Source organism: Oncorhynchus masou, chromosome 16 (assembly GCF_036934945.1).
Source record: "Oncorhynchus masou masou isolate Uvic2021 chromosome 16, UVic_Omas_1.1, whole genome shotgun sequence".
NCBI classification, from domain to species: domain Eukaryota; kingdom Metazoa; phylum Chordata; class Actinopteri; order Salmoniformes; family Salmonidae; genus Oncorhynchus; species Oncorhynchus masou.
In genome coordinates this window covers 9,613,969-9,636,030 of record NC_088227.1, presented here as the reverse complement: position 1 = coordinate 9,636,030, position 22,062 = coordinate 9,613,969, and the positions used below count along the sequence as shown (strand labels likewise).

The 22,062-nt window shown below is 43.1% G+C and overlaps 1 protein-coding gene across 1 annotated transcript in view; it reads right to left on the bottom strand.

The window, feature by feature from the left end:
• The window catches only part of LOC135557438 (AT-rich interactive domain-containing protein 1B-like), a 116,021-nt gene that overhangs the window by 63,537 nt on the left and 30,422 nt on the right, over positions 1–22,062 (bottom strand). The window contains 1 exon segment of the mRNA XM_064990695.1: positions 1,098–1,208. Within this exon segment, the coding sequence (XP_064846767.1) occupies positions 1,098–1,208 (111 nt within the window).

The window sequence follows — 22,062 nt, the reverse complement described above, 5'->3', positions numbered from 1 at the left end:
CTCTTAAGTTGACCTCCATAATGATTTTTCCCTCTCAGGAGCAAAAGTGGTGGTGGGGGAGGGGGGGGGGGTCTATTCTAGCTATGCTTATTGGTACAAGTCCAAACATTAACAGCTAAGCATGGTCATTAGCAATGAAATGATCAGTAAAATCTACTAGTCCTGTTCTATGACACAGAAGGGGGGGGGGGGTGTCTATTCTAGCTATGCTTATTGGTACAAGTCCAAACATTAACAGCTAAGCATGGTCATTAGCAATGAAATGATCAGTAAAATCTACTAGTCCTGTTCTATGACACAGAAGGGGGGGGGGTTCATGGGAGCAACGAGGAAGAGCGCCGATTGGCTCAGAGAGCCGTGGGCCCATCCTGACTGACATTCCTGTGCTCCAATGGCGTGCCGACAGCTCAGTGGAGCACTGAAGAGCCGCAGAGGAGAGACTGCAGCAGGGAAAGAGGAGCAACGTTAGAGGAAAAAGGCTGAGAGCTGAGCTCCTCCATGAGAAAGCAAATAAGGCCTGAAATGAGGCCTGTGTTAGCAAAGTCAGCTTAAAAGCCACGGAGAACCAGCCCTCAGTGGGAGACTGGCATTGAACAACTAGGGTTGTTTCCCAAATGACACCCTAATTCCCTACATCATGCACTTTTGACCAGAGGGACCTTTTTCAAAACTAGTGCACTTTATATGGAAATAGGGTGTCATTTGAAATCTGGGGGGGATCTGGCCCGTGCCTCAGTAATAAGTGACAGCGTGAAGAGTGTTGTTTTACAGACTGAGCCTGATGTTGGGCCCAGTTGAAGCCTTGTGGTCTTGTTAAAGCAGTGGCAAGGACCCAAAAGGTCATGTCCTTGACACTTGTCTGGGCTGACATGGCTCCTGCCCTGCAATAAATATGCAATGGGTGGGCTGACACACAGATTGTGTGTGTGTATGTGTGTGTGCGCGCGTAGCTTTTCCCTCAGTAGTGCGCACCTTTTGTGGTGCCGTGCTTCACAAGATGCCTTTCCAATGGCTGTGAAGCAGAATTACAGCAGATTTTGCAGTGTGTATGACTGAGGTTTTCTGGTGTTTTTCCAGATACTGTGAAGTGGACTTACAGGTAGACTGGAAGGTCTGTCCTGCTGGCTGAGGCCCATCTCCTCATGGTTGGGCTTCCCAGGGGTCATAGCAGACTGGCCCCTGTTGCCATAGCCCTCCTGTGACACATCCTATACAGAGAGAGAAAGGGGGGGCGAGATCGGAGATAGGGAGGCGGCGAGAGAGCGAGTGAGACGGAGCGTGAGAAAGAGAAGAGGAGGGGGGTAAGATAGAAAAGGTAAAGAGAGAACGAGAGTTGAGGGTTTGCAGGGAGAGGGAGAAGTGAAACAGAAATTAAACTTTGGCCTAATCCATTTCTGCGGACATTTGAAATGCCCCACCCCACTCTTCCCTATGAAGGCATGTATCACGATTCTTCCTCTGGTTCGGTAAGCAGGACACACACTGGGTTATGCATGCCACTCTCAATGAACAGGCAGAGAGTGGTGGTAACACTATCCCATAGTCTCCAGCACAATCAGTGTAAAGCCCGTAACTGGGTCTGGGCATGTCTAAGGAAAAATCACTGGATTTAACGCCGCAAGTATCATGATACTGTTTTAACATGGTAAATACTAGGGCTGGGAATTGCCAGGGACCTTACGATATATTATCACGATACTTAGGTGCCGATACAACATTTATTGAGTTTCTCACGATTCAATACTGAACAAAAATAAATGCAAAATGCAACCATTTTAAAAAGAGTTACAGTTCATATAAGGAAATCAGTCAAATGAAATAAATAAATTAGCCCCTAATCTATGGATTTCACATGACTGGGCAGAGGAGCAGTTATTGGTGGGCCTGGGAGTGCATAGGCCCACCCACTTGTGAGCCAGGTTCACCCACTGGGGAGACTGGCTGGGCCTGTAACAATGAGTTTTTCTCCACATAAAGGGCTTTATTACAGACAAAAATATTCCTCAGTTTCATCAGCTGTCAGGGTGGCTGGTCTCATACGAGCCGGATGTGGGGGTCCTGGGCTAACATGGTAACATGTGGTCTGCGGTTGTGAAGCCGGTTGGAGGTACTGCCAAATTCTCAAAAAAGACGTTGGAGGCAGCTTATGGTAAAGAAATTAACATTCAATTCTCTGGCAACAGCTCTAGTGGACATTTCTGCAGTCAACATTCAAATTGCACGCTCCCTCAAAACTTGAGACATCTGTGGCATTATGTTGTGACAAAACTGCACATTTTAGAGTGGCCTTTAATTGTCCCTAGCACAAGGTGCTCCTGTGTAACAATCATGTGGCTTAATCAGCTTCTTGACATGCCACACCTGTCAGGTGGATGGATTATCTTGGCAAAGGATAAATGCTCACATACAAGGATGTAAACAAATGTGTGCACAAAACTAGAGCGAAATAAGGTGTATGGAACATTTCTGGGATCTTTAATTTCAGCTCATGAAACATGGGACCAACACTTTTCATGTTGCATTTAAATTTTTGTTCAGTGTATATGTACAGTTCCTTCAGAAAGTATTAATTCCCATTAACTTATTCCACATTTAGTTGTTTTACAGCCTGAATTCAAAATGGATTAAATATATATTTTTCCCTCTTAACCATTATACACAATATACTCCATAATGACAAAGTGAAACATGTTTTTAGAAATGTTTGCAAATTTACTGAAAATGAAAAACAAATGTCCAATTTTTCACACCGAGTAAATACTTTGTAGATGCACCTTCGGGCAGCGATTACAGCTGTGAGACTTTACTGGGTAAGTCTAAGCACACCTGGATTGAGAAATATTTACTCATTCTTTTCAAAAAAGTGTGTCAAACAGGTTGTTGATCATTGCCAGACAACCATTTTCTAGTCTTAGATTTAAATCAAAACTAACTCGGCCACTGAGGAACAGTCACTGTCTTATTGGTAAGCAACTCCAGTGTAGATTTGGCCTTGTGTTTTAGGTTATTGTCCTGCTGGAAGGTGAATTCATCTCCCAGTGTCTGGTGGAAAGCAGACAACCAGGTTTTCCTCTAAGATTTTGCCTGTGCTTAGCACCATGCAGTTTATTTTTTTATCCTGAAAAACTCCTCAGTCCTTAACAATTACAAAGCATAGCCATAACATGATGCAGCAGCCACTATGTTTGAAAAACAATGGAGTGGTACTCTGTTGTATTGGATTTGCCCCAAACATAACATTGTATTCAGCACAAAGTTAATTGTTTTGCCACTTTTTTTGCATTATTACTTTAGTGCCTTGTTGCAAACTGGATGCATGTTTTCGGAATATCTTTATTCTGTACAGGCGTCGTCCTTTTCACTGTCAACTAGGTTAGTATTGTGGAGAAACTACAATGTTGTTGATCCATCCCCAGTTCTATCACAGGCATGAAACTCGGTTTTAAAGTCACCATTGGCCTCATGATGAAATCCCTGAGGGCGTTTCCTTCTTCTGATTCAGAAGGGTTGGAGTTAAATGTGGAAGATATGTCAGCTGTCAGCTTTCCCTCTCTTGCAACGGAGGTAGGAAGGAAGGACGCCTGTATCTTTGTAGTGACTGGGTGCATTGATACACCATCCAAGTCTGATTAATAACTTCACCATGGGATAGTCAGTGTTTCCTTTTTTTACCCAGCCACCAATAGGTGCCCTTGTTTGCGAGGCTTTGGAAAACCTGTGTTTGAAATTCACTGCTCAACTGAGGGACCTTACAGATACTGTAATTGTATGTGTGGGGAACAGATGAGGTAGTCATTAAAAAATAAAATGTTTAAAACACCATTATTGTACACAGAGTCCATGCAACTTATGTGACTTGTTCAGCAAATGTTTGCTCCTGAACAGTATTTAGGCTTACCATAACAAAGGGGTTGAATACTTAATGACTCAAGAGATTTCAGCATTTCATTTTGTATTATTTTGAGAAAATAATCTATAAAACATTACACTTTGACATTATGGGGTATTGTGTGTAGGTCAGTGATACATCTTAAATGCAATCCATTTTAAATTCAGGCTGGAACACAACAAAATGTGGGAAAAGTTAAGGGGTGTGAATACTTTCTGTCGGCACTGTATTGCCATTTGATACTGGGATTTTATTTGGGAAACATATAGCTCACCCATATGTCTGCTGCAGAGGGACAGGAAACAGCCATGAGAAAACCAGTTTGGATCAGCCATGGAAATATAGCTTAATTTCTGGACTATTAAGCGCACCTGAATATAAACCGCACCCACTGAATTAAAAAATATATATGTATTTTGTACATAAATAAGCCGCACATGTCTATAAGCCGCAGGTGCCTACCGGTACATTGAAACAAATGAACTTTACACAGACTTGAAACGAAACACGGCTTGTAACAAAAATAAATAGGCTTTAATAACGAAACACGGCTTGTAACAAAAAATATAAAAAAAATAGCAGTAAACAGTAGCCTACCAAGAAAGTCATTGGTCACCATCTTCCTCCTCCTGTGCACTGAAACCACTGAAGTCATCTCCTTTGGTGTCGGAGTTGAATAGCCTCAGAATTGCTTCATACGATGTTGGATCGCTGCTCTCTTCAACACGCAGCAGTCCAGCTTTTCGAAACCCGTTGATGAGTGGATTTTTTGACAATGCTCCACGCTGTCAGCAGCTCTATTTCCTTTTCCAACAGCCAGATCGATCACCTTGAACTTGAAAGCTGCATCATATGCATTTCTCCGTGTCTTTGCCATGACGAGGGTGACAAAATGACTACCGTAATCAGAATGATGGGAAGTTTGAGCGCGCTCGATTTACGTCACATTATGTGACGGTGCTCAGTTTGTTGGAGGCATGAATCTTGTGAAAGCGGGAAAAATCCATAAATTAGCCGCGTCATTGTATAAACCGCGAGGTTCAAAGCCTGGGAAAAAAGTAGCGGCTTATAGTCCGGAAATTACGGTATTTAAAAAATATCACATTATTACATTTTAGACTTTTAGCAGACACTTTTTAGTCTTTTATCCAGAGCGACTTACTGTAGTGAGTGTATACATTCTTACTTGTTTCATAGCGGGCCCCTGTGGAAATCAAACCTACAACCGTGGTGTTGCAAGCGCCATGCTCTACCAACTAAGCCACACGGGATCATGATATGGAAGTAGAGATCCCCCATCAATAGTAAATACTGGATTCAAATGGTAAATGCTGTGTTAAAATGTTAAGCACTGTAGTCTCAGCCAGGAAGGTGACTACAACCCACCAAAACAAACTGCCTTCAATCCCAAAGAGCTCACACATGGAACAGAGAAGGGATGATTTGTACTTTTTTGTTTATGTAAATCATACAGATTAATATGAGCTGGCCTGCCACCCAGTGACTTAGAGGATATTAAATCTTCTGCGGTTAATTTACTTTGTAGGATTTCCTCAAACGAGAGCCCACCATTTCCTGAGGTAAGCAAATACTCAGGAGGGGGAAAAAAGTACTGAAAAGTATGACTGAGGGCTTTCTATGCTTAGCATACATCTGAAAATGTGCATGTGTATACAAACTGCACCTAACCAATAACCCACAGCCAGTTCATCGAGAATCCGAGTCCGTTTGAAATGGGGTGCGGAGAAAAAGTGCAGTACAAACTAGTGCCGTGCGGCTGTTAGCCTGGTGAAATGTTTACAGACAGACGAGGGCTGGCTGGCGAGGTTTACTCAAGTGGAGTGCCGTGATCGCTGGTTCACGGCCAGGTCAGTGTTAACACTGACGATATCAGTGCTCTGGTGTGCTCGCTGACACGCCGATCGTATGGAACAGCTGCTCTGGCATGATAAAGAACACCAACAGGCAGGAAGGACCAGAGGAGAGGAGCAGGCAGTGTATTGTGTCTGAGTGAGTGAGTGAGTGAGTGAGTGAGTGAGTGAGTGAGTGAGTGAGTGAGTGAGTGAGTGAGTGAGTGAGTGAGTGTCTGGGACGGGCACGCGCGGGAAACGCATCATAGTGAAAGTATGCAGCCAGCAAGAGGCCAACTCTACCCCCAATGTCTACTGGAGTTCTGCATATAAAATCTAGTTTTATTTGTCACATACACATGGTTAGCAGAGGTTAAGGCGAGTGTAGCGAAATGCTTGTGCTTCTAGTTCCGACAATGCAGTAATAACCAACAAGTAATCTAACTAACAATTCCAAAACTACTGTCTTATACACAGTGTAAGGGGATAAAGAATATGTACATAAAGATCTATGAATGAGTGATGGTACAGAGCAGCATAGGCAAGATACAGTAGATGGTATCGAGTACAGTATATACATATGAGATGAGTATGTAAACAAAGTGGCATAGTTAAAGTGGCTAGTGATACATGTATTACATAAGGATGCAGTAGATGATATAGAGTACAGTATATACGTATACATATGAGATAAATAATGTGGGGTATGTAAACATTATATTAGGTAACATTGTTTAACAATGCTACCTGGGGATGGGGATGAATACGGGTTTCAGCTATAGATGCATCATAAGCTGGATTTGGGGTTTACACGGGTAATAGAAAAAAATAGAGATGAAATTCAGCCGTGTCAGTTGTTTCCATTATTTTAATGTTTCCCGGTCATTTGAGATGTTCGTACTGTGTAAATGCATAGACGTACTCTACAAGCTCTTAGCTTTACCAGGCAGACCGTCAGAGAGCGATATTACTCATAGCTTACACATGAAAGATGATTCCTTTGCTTTTGAAAGGCTTGGCTGCAACAGTAATGAAATATGTTCAGAGGGAATTTGTTTGAAGTACGGCGAGGGATGCATGATGTAAGGGAATTAAACAGAATTCATCCTGTGGCAACAGCATCACAGACTATGGCTGCATCCCAAATGGCACCCTATTCCCGACATAGGGCAGGCACTACTTATGACCAGGACCCATAACGCTCTGGCCAAAAGTAGTCTACCATGTAGGGAATAGGGTGCCAGTTGGGATGCAAGCTCATCAAAGCGGCAATGCCGAGCCATGGCCAAACGTGGCAGTAACTCTGGCTGACGGGCACTTTATGCGTTTGAGGTAAAGGTGACATACATTAGAAATGTATAGGCAAAAAGAAGTGTAAAATACACATGCTATTATTCCCCAAAGCAGCTGTCCTCTGGGTGCTCAAGAATATGTCATAAGCAAGCGCCCTGTTCATCATTTAATTGTGATCATTTCGGAAGTATTTAGTGGTTATTAGGCTCTCCAATTAGCTACTGCAGAGGCAGCAGCTACTCTTCCTGGGGTCCAAATAGGAAACACGACAAATAAAACACGTAGCAGTACATTTACATTACAATTTAGCCATTCAGCACAGCTACTGCATTCATCTCAAGATAGCCGGGTGAGACAACCACGTATCACATATTACTACATAATGCAATGCAAAATACATAAACGTTTGTGTGTCTTCACAGTCCCCGTCGTCGTCGTGCCGTATTGTGTTCGTTTATCTGGTTTTATTGCTAGCTTGAGTTACCTGGGGTGGCAAAGGAATCTATTTAGTCATGGCTTTATTTAATAATGTGTGTTTCCCAGCCTCTGTTCTGGACCTAGGGACTGTGAAGAGACCTCTGGTTGCATGTCCTGTGTGGTACCAATGAGTGCCCGAACTGTGTGCCAAATGCTTGAACAGACAGTTCGGTACCTTTAACAGCTCACACAAAAGACCAATAGTGATGCAGTCAATCTCTCCTTAACTTTGAGCCAGGAGAGATTGACATGCATATTACTGACATTCGCTCCCCGTGTACATCGAAGTGTAATACGCGCTGCTCTGTTCTAGACCAACTGCAAATTTTCCCATGTCTTTCTTTGCAGCATCTGACCACACAACTGGGCAGTAGTCAAGGTACGACAAAATTAGGGCCCGTAGGACTGGTCGCCTTAAGCAAAGCCTTATCATGGGCAGACCTAATTCCCATTTTAGCAGACATGGAGTCTATATGTTTTGACCATGACCGCTTGCTATCTACGATTACACCCAGCAGTTTAGCCTCAACTTTCTCAATCGTCACATTATTGAATAATATATCTAGATGAGGTTTAGAGTTGAGCGAGTTATTTGTCCCAAAAACAATGCTTTTCGTTTCTGCGATATTTAGCACCAGCTTATTGCCAGTTACCCATTCTAAAACTGACTGGAGCTATGTTAAAGGTGTCAGTTATTTACTTTACTGTCCTAGCTGACGTGTATACTATTGAGCCGACAGTGTACATAGACACAAGCTTTATCCAAGGTCAGTGGGAAGTCAGTAGTAAAAACAAAACAATGGCTCAAGCCAGTACACCACACTTTTTTAGATTTAGCCTAGTCTTAGTCATTTTGACTAAAATATCATTACGTCTTAGTTACATCTTTGTCATTTGGATCTGATGACCCATACCAAATCTTTTCAGTCTCCTGAGGGGGAAGATGTTATGTCGTGCCTTCTTCACAACTGTCTTGGTATGTTTGGACCATGTTAGTTTGTTGGTGATGTGGACACCAAGGAACTTGAAACTCTCGACCCGCTCCACTATAGCCCTGTCAATGTTAATAGGGGCCTGTTTGGCCCACCATTTCTTGTAGTCCACGATCAACTCCTTTGGCTTGCTCACATTGAGGGAGAGGTTGTTGTCCTGGCACCTGGCCAGTTCTCCCTATAGGCCGTCTCATCGTTTTCGGTGATCAGGCCTACCATTGTTGTCATCAGCATACTTAAGGATGGTGCTGGAGTCATGTTTGTCCACGCAGTCGTGGGTGAATATGGAATACAGGAGGGGAGTAAGTACACACCCCTGAGGGGCCCCAGTGTTAAGTATCAGCGTGGCGGAGTATCAGCGTGTTGTTGCCTACTCTTACCATCCCGGGGGCGGCCCGTCAGGAAGTCCAGGATCCAATTGAAGAGGAAGGCGTTTAGTCCCAGAGTCATTAGCTTTGTGATGAGCTTTGTGGGCACTATGGTGTTGAACGCTGAGCTGTAGTCAATGAACAGCATTCTCACATAGGTGTTCCTTTTGTCAAGGTGAGAAATGGGCAGTGTGGAATGCGATTGAGATTGCGTCTTATGTGGATCTGTTGGGGCGGTGTGCGAATTGGTGTGGGTCTAGGGTGTCCGGGACGATGCTGTTGATGTGAGCCATGACCAGCCTTTCAAAGCACTTCATGGCTACCGACATGAGTGCCACGGGGCGGTAATCATTTAGGCAGGTTACCTTCGCTTCCTTGGGCACAGGGACTATGGTGGTCTGCTTGAAACAAAGGTATTACAGACTCATCAGGGAGAGGTTGAAAATGTCAGTGAAGACACTTGCCAGTTGGTCCGTGCATGCTCGGAGTACACGCCCTGGTAATCCGTCTGGCCCAGCGGCTTTGTGAATGTTGACCTGTCTAAAGGTTTTGTTCACAACGGCTACAGAGAGCATTATCACACAGTCATCCAGAACAGCAGGTGCTCTTGTGCATGCTTCAGTGTTGCTTGCCTCGAAGCTAACATAAAAAGGCATTTAGCTCGTCTGGTAGACTTTCGTCACTGGGCAGCTTGCGTCTGGGTTTCCCTTTGTAATAGGTAATAGTTTTCAAGCCCTGCCACATTAAGCTGGTGTAGTAGGATTCAATATTAATCCTGTATTGATGCTTTGCTTGTTTGATGGTTCGTTTGAGGGCATAGCGGGATTTCTAATAAGCGTCCAGATTAATCTCCTGCTCCTTGAAATTGGCAGCTCTAGCCTTTAGGTTGATGCGGATGTTGCCTGTAATCCATGGCTTCTGGTTGGGATATGTATGTACAGTCACTATGGGGACGACGTCGTCGATGCACTTATTGATGAAGCCGATGACTGGGGTGGTGTATTCCTCAATGCCATTGGATGAATCCCAGAACATATTCCAGTCTGTGCTAGCAAAACAGTCCTGTAGTGTAGCACCTGCATCATCTGACCACTTCCATGTTGAGCGAGTCACGGGTACTTCCTGCTTTAGTTTTTGCTTCGAAGCAGGAATCAGGAGGATATAATTATGGTCAGATTTGCCAAATGGAGGGCGGGGGAGAGCTTTGTATGCATCTCTGTGTGTAGAGTAAAGATGATCTATGATTTTTTCCCCTCTGGTTTGCATGTGACATGCAGATAAAAATTTGGTAAAACTGATTTAAGTTTGACTGCATTAAGGTCCCCAGCCACTAGGAGCGCCACTTCTGGGTGAGCATTTTCTTCTTTACTTATGGCCTTATAGAGTTGGTTGAGAGCGGTCTTAGTGCCAGTTTCGTTCTGTGGTGGTAAATAGACAGCTACAAATAATATAGATGACAACTCTCTTGGTAGATAGTGTGGTCTACAGCTTATCATACGCCATTCTAGCTCAGGCAAGTAATACCTCGAGACGTCTTTAATATTAGACACTGCGCACCAGCAGTTGACAAATAGACACACGCCCCCACCCCTCATCTACCAGAGGTAGCGTCTGTTCTGCCGATGCATTTTCGTGCGTCTTTTATTCACACAAAAGATGTGAATCTGGGCCTGTTCCAGTGAAAGCAGGATATCCTTCTCGTTGGACTCGTTAAAGGAAAAAGTTTCTTCCAGTCCACGTCAAGTAAATCACTGTTCTGACATCCAGAAGTTATTTTCAACATAAGAGCAGCAACATTATCTACACAATAAGTTTAAAAAAAAACAAGTTACAAAAAAAACAAAATAGCACAATTGGTTGGGAGAATGAAAAACGTCAGCCATGTTCCTCGACGCCATCTTTGAATAGAGACGTAATTCCTCAATCAACATAGAGAGACATGTTTGTTCTACATAGCATATTTCTATCTGAATGTTCACCGACTTCCATGTGCACAAATATACATAGCCTTGTCCTAGCAACATATTTTTCTGTATAACATCCTATTCTCTTCTCTTCCAACAGCAGAAATATGACATATACAAGAATATATTAATTATCTGGTCATGTAAATGCCTAAACCAGCCTAAATACTGTAGATCTTGCACGCACACACACACACACACACACACACACACACACACACACACACACACACACACACACACACACACACACACACACACACACACACACACACACACACACACACACACACACACACACACACAGAGGGGTAGCACAATCACCAGACGGTGCAGCAAAGTATTAGCAAAGTAGTGTGGGTTGCCCCTCCGTCACTCGGTCATTGCCATGGTTATCAACGTTCCACAGGCACCGCAGCCACATTGGTGTCTAATGACTGAACGAGAGCTACCCACTGGGCAGACGTCAAGTCAATGCCTATTCCATGTTGGTTCAACGTCATTTCATTGAAATGAAATGTATTCAACCAGTGTGTGCCCACTGGTTAATGACTGTTTCACCCAGTGATGTAGTGGAGTCACAACATCGAGCCCCCTGTACTCAAGTCCGAGTCAGAGACACGAGTAACTACCTATGGCTGAAGTCCATGCCCCGGTGCTCGAGTCCTGGTCAAAGTGCTCAAATCTGAGTCACTGGGTCCACATTAACTCAACATAAAGTGATTTACCCAGTCAGATATAGTGTAGTAGCAAGAAGGATTTAGTCAATAAATTGCTTGCCATCCCTTTTCCTTTCTTTCTGTGCCACCAAATGTTTGCATATAGAATACTGGAAATGTTATCAGGGCCACGTTCCGTTACAAAACGTTGTCAAACATCCATGAAGACGCCACTCCTTAATCAACATGTCAGAGAGACACACGTGTTCTACATAGCATATTTCTATCTGAATGTTCCAAAATCGTTGCGTCCAGCTGAACCCGCCACAGGTTGTTAGCTATAGCTTGCGTGGTAAAATTATTGAACAAGTTGTCTCCTAAACAAATGGTTTATGGCCCGGTCTACAAGTAGCCTAGTTTTAGAAAAGCCCGCAATATGCTTCATGAATGTAAAAATGCGGTCTATTAATGCATGATAGAAAGAAAACACAGCGTCAGTATTATGGGTCATATCTTTTGAACAGTAAGGGCTAGAATCAAGCCGTCTTCACAGAGGAAACAAGGGAGACTTCGCTACGTTGGCTTCAGAACCTGGCTATGAAATGCAGTGCAGAAAGTGGGAGGGTTGAGCGAGACTACAAATTCAAAGACCGCCTACTTTTCTATACTCAGGGGAGAGAAACATAGCGAGACAGTTGTTTTACTATTAAACTCAATGCAGCTATTATTTTGAATTTAGTATGGCAGCGTGTGTTTCTTAACCATGTAAAGGGCAGCTAATTAGAAGGCTGGTGGTGACTGGTTAGCTACGGAGAAGAAAGGGTCGCCTGCGCAATGGGTCTAATCGGAAGGGGAAACTGTCTGCCCACACTCATCGCTTGCTCCCCCGCAGTTCACTAGCTGATGTCGGTGTGTGTGCCAGGTGTGGAGTTTCCTTCCCACTGCTGAACAGAACTGTGCATCTGTGCTGCAAATAATAATTGTGCTTATCACTGAAAAGCTCTCAATCTCTCCAAAAACTCTTGTCCAGTCCACTTTGTCAGATTTATTTAGAGATAATTGTCTCATCTTAGTCAACTGAAATGAAATCATTTTGGTTTAGAATTTAAGATGTAAGACCTTTAATACCATTTGGAATGCAATTCAATACCAAATGAGGTCTGTGTGCGCCACAAACCTGCTAATATTCCCATATTTATAGAAAGCATTAGCTAGATCACTACCTCGAAAGATACACTGAACAAAAATATAAAAACGCAACATGTAAAGTGTAAAAATAAATACCAGAAATGTTCCATACACACAAAAAGCCTATTTCTCTCAAATTGTGTGCACAAATTTGTTTACATTCCTGTTAGTGAGCATTTCTCCTTTGCCAAGATAATCCATCCACCTGACAGGTGTGGCATATCAAGAAGCTGACTAAACAAGCATGATCATTACACAGGTGCTGGGGACAATAAAAGGCCACTAAAATGTGCAGTTTTGTCACACAACACACAGTCTCAAGTTGAGGGAGCGTGCAGTTGGCATGCTGACTGCAGGAATGTCTGCCTCCCAACAGCATTTTAGAAAATTTGGCAGTACATCCAGCTGGCCTCACAACCGCAGACCAAGACCTCCACATCCTGCTTCTTCACCTGCGGGATAGTCTGAGAGTCAATGAGACCGATGTGCTCGTAGAGACCAATGTGCTCACAATGGCAAATGCTCATTTCGCTCACTCCATATCTCAAATCCATCAATTTCTTGGTTGTAAAATATACCTGCACAAAGCAGAGAACATCCTCTCTTCACCTGTGACAAGTAAACTCAGCAAAAAAATAAATTTCCCCTTTTCAGGACCGTGTCTTTCAAAGACAATTCATCAAAATCCAAATAACATCACAGATCTTCATTGTAAAGGGTATAAACACCGTTTCCCATGCTCGTTCAAAGAACCATAAACAATTAATGAACATGCACCTGTGGAACGGTCGTTATGATATTAATAGCTTACAGACGGTAGGCAATTAAGGTCACAGTTATGAAAACATAGGACACTAAAGAGGCCTTTCTACTTACTCTGAAAAACACCAAACACCTGCTCATCATCGCGAACGTGCCTTTGGCATGCTGCAAGGAGGCATAAGGACTGCAGATGTGGCCAGGCCAATAAATTACAATGTCTGTACGTGAGACGCCTAAGACAGTGCTACAGGGAGACAGGACAGACTGATGATCGTTCTTACAGTGGCAGACCACGTGTAACAACACCTGCACAGGATCGGTACATCCGAACATCACACCTGCAGGACAGGTACAGCACGGCAACAACTACGCAAGTTACATCAGGAATGCACAATCCCTCCATTAGTGCTCAGACTGTCCGCAAAAGGCTGAGTGGCTGGACTAAGGGATTTGCAGGCCTGTTGTAAGGCAGGTTCTCGCCAGACATCACCGGCAACAACATCGCCTATGGTCACAAACCCACCGTCGCTGGACAAGACAGGACTGGTAAAAAAAAGTGCTCTTCACCGACGAGTCGCGGTTTTGTCTCACCAGGGGCGATGGTCAGATTCGCATTAATCGTCGTAGTTATGAGCATTACACCGAGGCCTGTACTCTGGATCAGGATAGATTTGGAGGTGAGGGGGTCCGTCGTGGTCTGGGGTGGTATGTCACAGCATCATCGGACTGAGCTTGTTGTCATTTGCAAGCAATCTCAAAGCTGTGCGTTACAGGGAAAACATCCTCCTCCCTCATGTGGTACCCTTCCTGCAGGCTCATCCTGACATGACCCTCCAGCATGACAATGCCACCAGCCATACTGCTCGCTCTGTGCGTGATCTCCTGCAAGACACGAATGTCAGTGTTCTGCCATAGCAAGCGAAGAGCCCGGATCTCAATGCCAATAAGCACGTCTGGGACCTGTTGGTTGGAGGGTGAGGGCTAGGGCCATCCCCCCAGAAATGTCCGGAAACTTGCAAGATGCATTGGTGGAAGAGTGGGGTAACATCTCACAGCAAGAACTGGCAAATCTGGTTCAGTCCATGAGGAGGAGATGCACTGCAGTACTTAATGCAGCTGGTGGCCACACCAGATAATAACTGTTACTTTTGATTTTGACCCCCCCCCCCGTTCAGGAACACATTATTCAATTTCTGTTAGTCTGTGGAACTTGTTCAGTTTATGTCTCAGTTGTTGAATCTTGTTATGTTCATACAAATATTTACACGTTAAGTTTGCTGAAAAAAAAAACTTAGTTGACAGTTACCAGGGCCTAAAACAAACTTGTATGTATATACCAGCCACTGTACTGTGGCAGGTAAACTATATATATATATATATAGTTTATATATATATATATATATATCCCTCCAGCATGACAATGCCACCAGCCATACTGCTCGTTCTGTGCGTGATTTCCTGCAAGACACGAATGTGTGTATGTGTGTGTGTATATATATATGTATTTTTTTGTCTACCTGCCACAGTGGCTGGTATACATATAAGTTTGTATGTCTTTTATACTGGTAACAAGTTCAACAAGTTCAAACAGGTGCCATTAATACAGGTAACGAGTGGAGGACAGAGGAGCCTTTTAAAGTTACAGGTCTGTGAGAGCCAGAAATCTTGCTTGTTTGTAGGTGACCAAATACTTATTTTCCACCATAATTTGCAAATAAATTCATTAAAATCCTATCCTCCTAAAATCATTTTTTCCCCTCATTTTGTCTGTCATAGTTGAAGTGTACCTATGATGAAAATTACAGGCCTCTAATCTTTTTAAGTGGGAGAACTTGCACAATTGGTAGCTGACTAAATACTTTTTTGCCCCACTGTAAATAGCCAAGAAACACGAGGACAAGTCTCTTTAGTAGACTTGAGTAAATGAGACCAACTTATGCCTGTGCGCCCATTGCTTCTAAAAACAAATCTTTAGGATTCAGATTTCTTTGTGCATTACCAAATATGAAACAAAAACGACAGAAATACTTTGAAAACAGCTACTGCAGCCTTTATTTTGCTATAAATCGCAACTCTCACTTTTGGCAATACTTGACTATTTTTCCTAATTGCTCACATTGTAGAGCCCAGAGTGTTACCACGCGCTATCGTGGATGGTACATTAGTCCTTCTTACGCACCAATGCCAAAATCTACCCGCGCTTGGCAGGTGGTATATGTGGTATAATGTCAATATAACACGGCTTAGGGCTGTTCTTACGCAAAACGCAGCGCGGACTGCCTAGACACAGCCCGTATCCGTGGAATATTAGCCATATATCACAACCCCCCCGAGGTGCCTACTTTCTACAGGCGCGCAGCGGGAAAGGCAGTAAAAAGTGGCCCGCTCATTATCACTGCAGCAGGCCCCAGCGAAACAGGTACATGGGCAGGGCAGTCACTTTCATTTGAGGAATTATGAAGATAATGCACTTTGCTGTTTGACCAAATCATTCAATAGCTAAATGGTTAACAAGCTAGCTAACTAGCCGAGCTACAAGCAATCTTTAGACTTGGCTATCCATTTTGTACATAGAGTTGTAGGCTACATGAGAAGCGCTGTAGCATCTTGAAAAGGAGTAGGCTATAATTTGAGCCGCGGTGGCAACAATTTAACAGCTGCACAACATTGCTGAAACACCGTAGTCATCTCCGGTCGCATTGTTTTGGACAATAAGACATTTAAGGCCTTTAATTTAGATAAATGAATGTAAGGACCCGCGTACACCCTGGTTTAGTCAATTTCTTTCATCCAATCATCAGTCATTTGTGTCAGTGCCCTTCATTCATATTGAGTGCCCTTCCCTGTAAGAATGTGGAAAGTCTTCATTTGGTTTCTGGAAAATAACACTATTTGGTTAAACATTCTTTCCCAAAAGCTTGATAAGCACCGGTATGATGCTGATTGGTTGGCTGTTTGAACAATTAAAGAGTGCTTTGCTATTCTTTGGCAGCGGTACGACCTTTGCCTCCCTCCAGGCCTGAGGGCGCACACACCGTCTTCAAGGCTTAAATTGAAGATGTGGCAAATAGGAATCAATTCAAATTTTATTTGTCACACGCGCCGCGACAACAGGTTGCACCTTACAATGAAATGCTTCCAGGAGTCGCAATGTATTTCACTACCAACCTCAGTAATTTAACATCCAGGTTGTCGGTACCAGGTGGTTTGTCCTTATTTGTAGATGCTTTCGCCTCTTCCGTGCTAGCTTTGCAGGATTCAAAACTACAGCGCTCGTCTTTCATTATTTGGTCCGTTATGCATGAATACGAAGGCTCCGTACTTGTGCTTGTAGGTCATGCCTAAATTAGCTAATCATCTTGTCAACGAAAAAAAAAAGTGTTTTGTTATGAGCAACCCATCTGCCTCAATGCTTTTTTGCCTAGAATTTCATTTAAGGTACTCCATAGCCTTTTACTATCATTCGTTATCTTTGTTCCAAAGTAAAGTTCCTTCTTTTTGTTTAGTTACGCGACTTCTCAATTGACTGTATGTTTGCCAATCTGCTGTGTTGTCAGACTTATTTCCTATTCCCTTTGCCCCATCCCTCTCAGCCATACAATTTTTCAAGTCATCATCTACCCATGGGGATTTCTTCTGGCTGGGCACATGCCTTTCAGTAACCGGAAGAAGCTATTTATTGAATGCTTCAAGTGCAACATCAGGTTGTTTCTCTCTCATATCTTCGACATAGGAATCATTCTAAACCTCTTGCATGATCGCTTATACACAATTTTAGGTCCAGTCTTTGGAACTTTGTTTTTCTAGATGTGATTACTATATTATGATCACTACATCCGATGGGTGTGGATACTGCTATTATATGTGGTCAAGATAATTTAGTTCCTGTTCCGTTTGTAAATACCCTAGTAGGTTGACTTTAACCTGAACCAGATTGCAGGCATCGGTCACAGCTTGAAGATTATTTTTGAGTGGACAGCTTGATGATAGACAGTCAATATTTAGGTCTCACAGAAAATATACCTCTGTTGATATTACATACATTATCAAGCATTTCACAAATATAATAAAAATACTGACTTGTAGCACTCTGTGGTCTATAGCAACACCCTACAAGAATAGGCTCTAGGTAAAAAGGAAACAGGTACACAAGTATATTTATACACAGTAAAACGAGTCCTATATCGACATAACCTGAAAGGCCACTCAGCAAGGAAGAAGCCACCACTCCAAAACTGCCTTAAAAACGCCAGATCACGGTTTGCAACTGCACATTGGGACAAAGATCGTACTTTTTGGAGAAATGTCCTCTGGTCTGATGAAACAAAAACAGAACTGTTTGGCCATAATGACCATAGTTATGTTTGGAGAAAGAGAGGGAGGCTTGCAAGCCAAAGAATACCATCCCATCCGTGAAGCATGGGGGTGGTAGCATCATGTTGTGGGGGTGCTTTGCTGCAGGAAGGACTGCTGCACTTCACAAAATAGATGGCATCATGAGGTAGGGAAAGTATGTGGATATATTGAAGCAACATCTCAAGACATCAGTCAGGAAGTTATAGCTTGGTCGCAATGGGTCTTTTAAATGGACAATGACCCCAAGCATACTTCCAAAGTTGTGGCAAAATGGCTTAAGGACAACAAAGTCAAGATATTGGAGTGGCCATCACAAAGCCCTGACAACAATCCTATTGAACATTTGTGGGCAGAACTGAAAAAGCGTGTGTGAGCAAGGAGGCCAACAAACCTGACTCAGTTTCACCAGCTCTGTCACAAGGAATGGGACAAAATTCACCCAACTTATTGTGGGAAGCATGTGGAAGGCTACCAGAAACGTTTGACCCAAATTAAACAATTTAAAGGCAATGCTACCAAATACTAATTGAGTGTATGTAAACTTCTGACCCACTGGGAATGTGATGAAAGAAATAAAAGCTGAAATAATTCTCCCTACTAATTATTCTGACATTTCACATTCTTAAAATAAAAGTAGTGATCCTAAATGACCTAGGACAAGGAATCTTTACTAGGATTAAATGTCAGGAATTGTGAACAACTGAGTTTAAATGTATTTGGCTAAGGTGTATGTAAACTTCCGACTTCAACTGTATATGCTAATATGGAATTTTTGTTGTCCTTTTTCTGGGTTGCTTGTTTATTTATTAGTGCTTTTCTGATTGGCTGATCCAAGACATACATGTCAGTGACATTTGCATTTGAGCCAATGGTACTGAGTGGGCTTCCCACAGTGGGCTTCTTCCTAGGGCACACAATATCAGTGCAAACAGTGGAATTAAACTCTATGGGCATATGATTATTTCCGACAATACCCTCAGACCTCACAGAATATAGATTAGGTTATTGAAAATTCCCATGTCCTATGTTGCTTATTATGACAGGGAGGACTGGAGCACTACCAAACCCAGGCAGTCGGTCTCTTAAGCAGTAGCCCCCCAAAAAATTAAAAAATATAAATAAATTGCTCTAAAAAAAAGTTTGCCTATTTTAAAAGGGATTTGCATCTGACCAGTGTATGCCTGCCCTGCCTGGTGAATGCTGGTAATTTTACATCCCCGGTAATTGATATACTAGCAGACTTGAGCGTTTTTTTTGTTTGTTAAAAAAAATAGGAGCCGACACTTAATCACCAATTAATTCTAGTGAATCGTTTGAGAAGAAAACACTTGTCAAGTTGCAGCGGTCTGCAAGGCTGTGCTGTTACCATAGAGACCCAGACAATGAGAGTAGAAGGGCTGCCTGAACAGGTTCAAGACTTCTGGTGAACTACAGGCCTACAGCACATTCAGAAAGTATTCAGACCCCTTGACTTTTTCTACCTTTTGTTACAGCCTTATTCTAAAATGAATTACATCTCCCCCCCTCATTCTCCACACAATACCTCAGATCTGTGCCTCGAGACAATTCTGTCCGGAGCTCTAAGGACAATTCCTTCGACCCAATGGCTTGGTTTTTGCTATGACATGCACTGTCAACTGTGCGTATATAGACAGGTGTGTGCCTTTTCTAAATCATGTCCAATCAATTGAATTTACCACAGGTGCACTCCAATCAAGTTGCAGAAACATTTCAAGGATGATCAATGAAACAGAATGCACCTGAGCTCAATTCCGAGAATCATAGCTAAGGGTCTGAATACTTCAGTATACAAGGTTGTTTTTTTATATTTTTATAGATTTGATTAAAATCTAAACCTGTTTTCGCTTTGTCATTATGGGGTATTGTGTGTATATGGATGAGGGAATTATTTTTATTTAATCCATTTGAGAGTAAGGCTGTAACGTAACAAAATGTAGAAAAGGTCAAGGGGTCTGAATACTTTCCAAATGCACTGTATATCTAGTCAAATGGAGCTCAGGGAGAAAAGCTCCTCTACTTTCAAGCCGACTAAGGCCAAAACCATCTTTCCTGCAGAGTGTAATGTAACCTCCTGTCCAGCTCCATCACAGCTGATAAAAGGCTCCTTGGCTTGTCTGAGAGCAGCATTAATATTCTCAGTGAAATACCGGGGAAGGCTTGGACCCTGGCAGCTAGCTTGGAGGATTTTTCCTACTCCCCTCACTCGAGACCGTTTTTCACAGAGATAAGACACAACAGCCAGGCTGCAGTTACCAAACAAAGGTTGCGTTCCAAATTACAACATATTCCCTATAGAGTGCACTACTTCTGACCAGAGCCCTACACTTTATAGGGAATAGGGTAACATTAGGGACGCGTCCACACTCACTCCTCATCAATGAAAACCCATGTCCGAGAGGGGAGCCTCCCCCCCTCTTTCTTTTCCTTTCTCCCGGCTTCATTGTATCAAACACACACCCGTTTCCCAGGGTGTCCGCTGACTCATTGTCTCACGAAGGCAACACACACACACACAAAGCTAATTAAGGCTGTCGGAGGAGAGAGACTGAGTCACGGGGGAAACACGCAGAGCTCAGTACAGACTGCCACTGATAAGCTCTTCATCACTCGCACAGGGTCTAGAATCTGATTGGGATTTGTGGCTGCTGGAACAATGTGTAGGGATCCTATAAGGAGATAACTTAGAAGCGCCCCCTCGTCTTGTTTGGTGGCCCCTGACAGAGTTCACACACACCGTTGTTAGCAGCCGAGCTTCATCATTACAACCCCAAGTTTCACCATAAACACTGGTCTAACAAGCACGCTGGCGGCCATCTTGGGACTGTGGTTTTAGCAGGAACCGTGGCAATCGAGGGCAACAGTCTCATTTCACCTGCATATTTCCCCCATCCTCCCTGTCAAAAACAGTGGGAGTGGACAGAAATGGAAAATGTTTCTCTCTATCAATCTTGCTGTCATCTAAGAGAAAATGAAAATGATACAGTTAGGGGTGTGGGAATAAAAAGAAGCTTAGCAATATGACGGAGCAGCTCGCTGCAGTGCGTGTACCGCTCTCCTCAGATATCACACTGGAAACCCCAGAGAATTTTACTCAAGGTCAATCTCTCATTACTCCATCCAGCCAGCACCACTATACACTCCCTCCCTCCCTCTTCCCTTGCTCGCTTTGTATTTCTTCTCAGAGGCGCTCTCTCATCAAATGAGCCACCAGGTATTACATCAATATCCCTTTCAAACATGAGACAAAACCCCATCAACTTTGGCATTCCGACAACTTTTCTTCATATCTGAAAGGTATTGCCGGTGACAAAGCCGGTACTTTTATTTGCATCATCACCTAAAAGGGGCTCCTGAAACGTCACCTTTCATCTTACCGTCTTCGGTACGCATTAAAATCATGAACGTTCCATTGTTGTTGTACGACATCAAACTTGTCCTTGTCATTATGAAAAAGTACAAACACAATAACGGTAGTGGGCATGACATCGCAGCAGCCTGGTCCAAATAGCAACGTTACCTGCTCTATTTTTTTTGCACCAAAAAACCCACAGCATTTTAAACATTTAGGATATGTCAATCTAGCAAGCCAGGCAACTAAAAACAATTTTCTAGACAATGTCTCAGTTTGTTGCTAGCTTGTTAGCCATCTAGCCAGCTCATATAGTTACCAGAAAATATCTGACAACATTGAGTAAACTGTAGGCTAATGTTTTTTTCACCATAACAGGAAAATTGAACACATTACAAGATACTTATTAACAATTATGGCGATCTGCAAACTTACTGTTGTGAAATTGAAGAATTGAAACGAGTGCATTTCTGTCTGAGGAATTTAGAGCTTGCTGTCAGGGCAGGTTACCATGACAACAATTGCAACAGGGTCAAAGTTGAATGTCTTGCTCAGTTGTGGCTAAGCAATGGCTATAAAAAGCGAATTCCAAGAAGAATGTGTTACAAATTTGGCTGTTTGAAAGAGGACCATACAAACATTGCCCAATACTTTTTTTAGGCAACATACCGAAAATCCTATGTGAATCAGGTAAACGGGTCAGGGTTTTCCCTTCATCCAAGGACTCCCTGAACGGTAACTCTCTGCTCCGCTGAATGCAAAGCACTGTGGCTGACCTGCTGCCTCCACCTCAAAAACATGAGCAGCCAAATCGCTGACTCAATATAACAACCAGAGAGGGTGGACTTCATTAAAGCCACTGGCCCCCGTATGAGATCCAAGGTCTGCCTCTCA